The sequence below is a fragment of the Miniopterus natalensis genome, chromosome 15 (assembly GCF_054644295.1).
Source record: "Miniopterus natalensis isolate mMinNat1 chromosome 15, mMinNat1.hap1, whole genome shotgun sequence".
NCBI classification, from domain to species: domain Eukaryota; kingdom Metazoa; phylum Chordata; class Mammalia; order Chiroptera; family Miniopteridae; genus Miniopterus; species Miniopterus natalensis.
This window is the reverse complement of record NC_142095.1, coordinates 14,949,369-14,955,368: the sequence shown is the minus strand read 5'-3', so window position 1 is coordinate 14,955,368 and position 6,000 is coordinate 14,949,369. Positions and strand designations below refer to the sequence as shown.

At 38.6% G+C, this 6,000-nt stretch overlaps 1 protein-coding gene across 3 annotated transcripts in view; it reads right to left on the bottom strand.

Moving 5' to 3' along the window:
* Window positions 1–784: 784 nt before the first annotated feature.
* The window catches only part of NGLY1 (N-glycanase 1), a 31,515-nt gene continuing 26,299 nt past the window's right edge, over window positions 785–6,000 (bottom strand). For 2 of the 3 annotated variants that reach the window (XM_016198798.2, XM_016198797.2), the window contains exons 11-12: window positions 2,057–2,234; window positions 785–1,687 (exon numbers count right to left, since the gene is read on the bottom strand). In XM_016198798.2, coding sequence (XP_016054284.2) covers window positions 1,512–1,687; window positions 2,057–2,234 — 354 coding nt within the window. In that variant the 3' untranslated portion in view covers window positions 785–1,511. The remainder of the gene's footprint in view (window positions 1,688–2,056; window positions 2,235–6,000) is intronic. The other variant, XM_087824913.1, reaches the window with a different exon arrangement.

Here is a 6,000-nt window from a genome sequence, read left to right as displayed (position 1 = left end):
TGCAACTACCTTTTCTCTTCGGCAGTCCAGCTCTGTAACATGTAGGACATCTGAACTCCAATCATTTTTCTGCTCAAAGCCACAGTAAGAATTACAATGTATTCTTTTTACAGATAAAGTACATTCAGTGGAATTCCCCACATTTTTATTCAGGTGAGCTCCCCATCTTTATAAAACTGCTTGTAGATCCTCCAGTTTTTCTCATGAGGGTTGAGAGGGCTGGTTCACTTGATCATCAAAATACTCACGTGCCAACACCAGACAGACACCTCAAGACAGAGAAGAGGCAAGTCTCCAGTTTTAGGTATTTGGTATCCATATGATGCTATTAATTCAAGGGTCTTGACAATTCCTGAAAACTTTCTAACATTAAAACATATAACTTCAGATGCACAAACGACTTTTTTTGAAATTAAACTTTTTGGCAAGAAAGCGATCCTCAACTGAGTTTGACTATGATTAAAAAGCAAATATAAACCTTTGTTCTGGGATCGTAGTATATATTTCATAATACATGTACATGTTTTACTGAGGTGCACAGAGTGAGAATCTCAGAGAATGTACTTCTCTTGTATGAAAAGTGTTCTTGCAGAACATCACGAAGGCATTTGGAGGACAGGGGCTGTGCCTTCTTCCCCACTGCCTCCTTCCCAGTGCCATCACAACGCTTTTGCACACACATGCTAATAAATGTACACTGAGTTTAACTGGAGAGGTTATATGAAACACATACAAACAACTCTTGATACAGCATATATAAGTACTGTATAACACAGTTACACAGTTTCAAAGTCAAGACAGAGTTTATTCAATGAGGTAGATAAAAATGCTCAAAACGAAAATCAGGTAAAGCATTTTCTGAAGTGTCTACATATTATGGATTTATAATATATCTGAACTTATGCAGTCAATGTAAAATGTTTTCATAACTCTTGTCTATTCAAGCAGTTTCCAAGATTTTTATTTAGGCAGAGTAACCACTAAAAAGATATAAAGCAAAATAATTCATTTTATTTCTTAAATGCCTATGTATTTACAATCATAAAAATTTTCATGCATTATAACTTATGAGATATGACACTTTCAGTTATTAAAAATTAAAAATATTAGAAAACCTGACTTAACTTATGAAGAAATTAATGGCTGAACAGAAAATATCAAGTTACTATTATTAGCTTAAGATTTTACCATAATCATGAACAGCATTTAATCATGAATACCTTCATTTTACTTTTAAACTAACACTTTTTAGATGAAAATCTCATATTGGGGCAATAAGACTTTACTCCAGATTATAGTTACATATGGAAGGGAGCTTTTAATTCAAGGTTTCATTATGGTCCATAGTACAAAGATATATTTTCATGAGGGTTACATGATGGATAGCCAGCAAAAGAAATATGCTAGCGGAGGGTAGTAAATTGCCCACTAAGCATGCACTGAACCAACAGGCTAATTTAAAACACGGTAAGTCCTTGATTATTGCCAGCTTTTCTATAATGCTCAGGTTCTTAAAGGTCACTGAATTTCATAATTATCTCCAAACAATTTTCTTCATGGTCATTTAAGCTTTGTCTAAATAGTTGAGTATGTTGCCAAGCAACAACACCATCTCCTCTGCTCAATTCTGCTTCCAAAATAACTTCAGTGGCACCAGAAAAATCATCATATGAGCGAAGAATTCCATCTGTTGGAGGAAAGAAAATACCTTTGCTTCTGGAAACTTAAAGAACATAGAGTTTTGGAATGCACTTTATACACCTTACTTGTAAGTAAAAATCAACCCTTAAAAAATAAATAGAAATACAAATTATTCTTTATGGAGGAAATGCGTCCTTTGAAACAAAGAAATTACTTTTCTTCTTCCATTTGTGTTTCACAATGAAACACAAGTCCTTCTACAGAATGAGGTTATACAGGTTTAGTTAACATTTGTCTGCAACAGTATGAGGAACTCCTGGGTATCAAAAGCTCAAAGCTACCTCTCAGGTAAGTACAACTCCTCCGCATAGTGTCAAACATACCATTGCGACTAATTCTCCAGGCAAATGCTTACCGCCCCGCAGTTCTACTTGTGCTGTATCAGATCGCAGTTTCCACTGTATTTCTCCAGTCTGAAAGGTCTGACTGCTTGTTCTAATGGAAATGCTATTTAGTTTTAGGCCAACCGACCCACACTCAAACTTCCAGGAAATATAAGCAGAAGATGATCCTTCTCTTCGGGCTAAATACACCTACAAGGTAGGAGGAAAGAGAGGAATTGTCAGAAAAAATGAAATAGTACAGAAAACACATATAGTCAAAGTGGAAAACACATATAGTCAAAGTCCTAGTGTTATAGGGCACTATGTACAAATGGTTATTAAAAACCTAATTTTTTCCCCACTGAAAACATTTTTATGGCTAAAATTTTCATTAGCAGTTTTTCCTACAGTATCTTTAGCTGTGGAAGGAAGGTATTATTTGAATACAGGCAGCCCAACAAGTACAGCCCTTAAGGGCCACATGCTGACCAAATTTTGGTAAGTTGTATTTTTTAAAATAAGTCCAGCTATTTAAAATAAACTTTATGATGAATCCTGCTGAAAATGAAGAATCCTTTTAAATACAATTATTTCTTAATTTGTCTTCTTTTCAAAGTCTGGACTTTCATATAAGCTTTCCTAGAAGTGAGATGGGCCATATCCTCTAAATAAACAAACAAACAAACAAACAAAACCCACCTCAGTCATCGCTAAGTAATGGTTTAATAAACGGTAATAACCATGCTTGCCTCCTAAATAGTACACTCTGCACCCCCACTCCCTCCCCATCAATGCCCCCCCTTCCCACTCTGAACCTACACTATTTAAGGCATCCAAGTTTATTGGCTCCTTCAGCTTGTCTCCTCTGTTTCATCTACACTCTTCAAAACGATGTGATGACATGAAAACTGACATCCCCACAGCCATGGTCTTTCATGGGTAACTGCATTCACCCAGGCTCAAACCCCTAAGGATCTGACTCTTTAATCATTAGGATTAGAGAGTCCTCAACAATAATCTATGCATTTAAAAAAAAATAAATCTTGTAGGGAAAAAAGCCCTTTCTTCATTTATACTGCACTTACCACCGCAGTCACGACTTTGCCTTATCTTTGTGCAACTGCCTAACTAATGTTTATAAAACCCCACTTCCTTCCTATCATTTGCCTGGTCTAAAATGTACAGCAAGCACCTGGCTCTTGCATTAAATCCAAACTCTTAGCTTTCATGGTCCTCCAGAATTTTACCCCACCTTGAACTACCAATATTCCCTTACTCAAATGCAACTATTTTACTTTTGTACTTGTATGATCTGACTTAGCCAAATCATAGCTCTCTCGGGGCACAGCTCTGAATGGGAGGACTTAATTAGTATTTAAGTATTAAAAATTACACACACATATTCTCTTAGAAATGCCAAATCTACTTCTCAGGGGCAAATAGCTGGAAGTACCATATGAAACACACCTGCATGAAACTGTCCTGCTCCATGTCTTCAGTCATCAAGTAAGAAATCACTTCCAGCATTCTATTGATACTCTACTGTATTTGGCAGCCTATGAATATTTTTCTTCCTGGTTAAATGTCAGTTAATCTAATTTTAAAGTTTTTTAAATCAGTGAGCTGGAGATTATAAAACAACTGAACAGTCACCCTCCAAGGAAAATGATTTGAACTCCTTAGACTAGATCTGTACAATCAACAATTGTTCTGGATGGCAAACCTAGATGTATGGCACTGTCAACTGCTCCACTGAAGTTCAGGGCAACCTCACTATAACATCCTCTAATGCTCACATGTTCCTACTGCATGCTCCTCTTATAGCTGTTAGTAAGGAGAACCTGGGGCTCAGGAATGCACCCATGCTCCCCTGGGAGTCGCTGGTTTCACCTACCCTAAACTACGACTATCCATAGCTTAATTACTCCTTCAAAGAAGAGGCTAGTAAAAGACATTAACTCGAAAAGATGAGCTAAACAGCAGGGTTACAGGAAGGGGGTTGGAAAGAATTAAAAGACTAGGGGAAAGTAATCTTAATACAGAAATACTTTCAAATACTTAATACAGAAATACTTAATACTTTCAAATTCATATCTCAGTATATACTTCTATGTAATAGATTTTTCAGAGCTCAGTAGTTTTAAATGTTCCCCGATAAGTTTGGGTATAAAATATGATAGGCTGAAGTCGAGTAAATTTCAGATTTCTAGCTTACTCCAAGAACTGTCTTTATTATATCATGTGGCTCTGGGCCAGAATTGTGGTTTTAACTGTTACAGGAACACACAGCTGTTGAACGTGTCTGAGAGAACTGCTTGCTCTAAGACTTACACTTGTCAATCCTAAAGGCATCACCTTTTACGACTCTGAATAGTTAAATAAGATGGATCATCACTGAATTCTTAGAACACTTAATGTCACACATACTGTGGGCAAATAAAAGGTCTCAGGCCAAAGACATGGTATATGGAGATAAAACAGACCCTATTTATATTGAAAACTCATATCATCTTTTTCACACAGTCTGTCTGGAGCATTTTAACCAAATTATTCTAACTCAGCATTTTTAGAGGTGGTAGGAAGTTACCAAGAGCATGCATACTCAGACTGGTGATTTGAAATAAACCAAAACAATAGGATTTATATAAACCTCCAAATGTGGTCCTGTAATACCAACAGAATGAATAATTTTAACTTATTTAGAACAATATAAGGTCTCAGATATTCAATTTTTAGGTTGAGACCCCCAAAAAGCATTTTTGTAACTGCTGTACGTCTCTAACTTTCTGAAGTTATGTTAGACAACTTTTTGCCTGTTGGCTTTTTAAATTCATAGGGGTCATTATCGTATATAGTTCTGCTTCCTCGTTTTTGTAATTTATGGGACTACTAAGAGGTGAGTGCTGCTACCCCGTTGGCAGCAGTGATATTACAGAAGTCATGGAGTTGCTCCCCTACTGCCTGAAGTCTATGCAGCAGCCCCAGCGGTCCCCCCTTGCCCTGTCTGGCATCTGTAAGGACAAGCAGGCACATCACACCCGTAGGTGGGAACAAGACCATGTGTCTGTGGCTTAAGGTCTAAGTTACAGCACTCGCAATGTACACCAATGAAACCTGTCCTCTGGGTTGTGCCTGTAGCCACTGTTTTCAAGACGGAGAACAATTTGCATGTCAGCTTTTTTACATAGTTCAGGTTCTACAGGAGATCTTCACCTAGAGATTTTCTGACAACTACCTGCCAGGCTGCTTTGCCAGCTGCTATGGATTCCTGGAGGCTCCTTTTTACTGCACTATTTGAAGTTGTTCTCTAGGATGCTCTTAACATTATTCCTCACTTAGGCTGCTAGGATTCACTCGAACAAGTTCACCGTACGGCAGACACCGTGCAGGCAGTCATTCCTACAGATGCCCAGCAGAGCAGCTGTACTTCAAGAGATTCTAGCTGGATGCAGTAAACTGGTTTGCTCACGGGCCTTGCATTTGGTTACTCCATTTGGTCACAGATCAGACCCCACCGTCATCTCTCTGGACGACGTTTCTGATTCTTTCTGCTTGCAGCCTCTGCAATGACCTCTGGAGCCCTGGAGTGATCATGTCCTTTCCTTGCCTGAACTCTTTCATGGGTTTCTACTACATAGCTGCAAGGTACTCAACATCCAGGGTACCTGACAACTGTTTACCTCTCTCCTCTCACTTCCCACTATTCTGCCCCATGCCCCCTACTATGCACCCTTCCCTGGATGTCAGGTGTTTCTCTCCTCAGTGCCTTTGCACATGCTCTTTCTCATGCCCCCAAACACCCTCCCCTTCCACATCCTGTCCTTACACTGAGAATCTCTCCCTCTGGCACCTCCTCCAAAAGCCCACTCAGATATTACTTCTTCTGCAAGGGCTTCTCTCAAGAAGGGACAATTGCTCCTCCTCCTGTCTTCTCTCCCTTAGCATCATATGCTTCTGCACTTACCTTACTCATCTA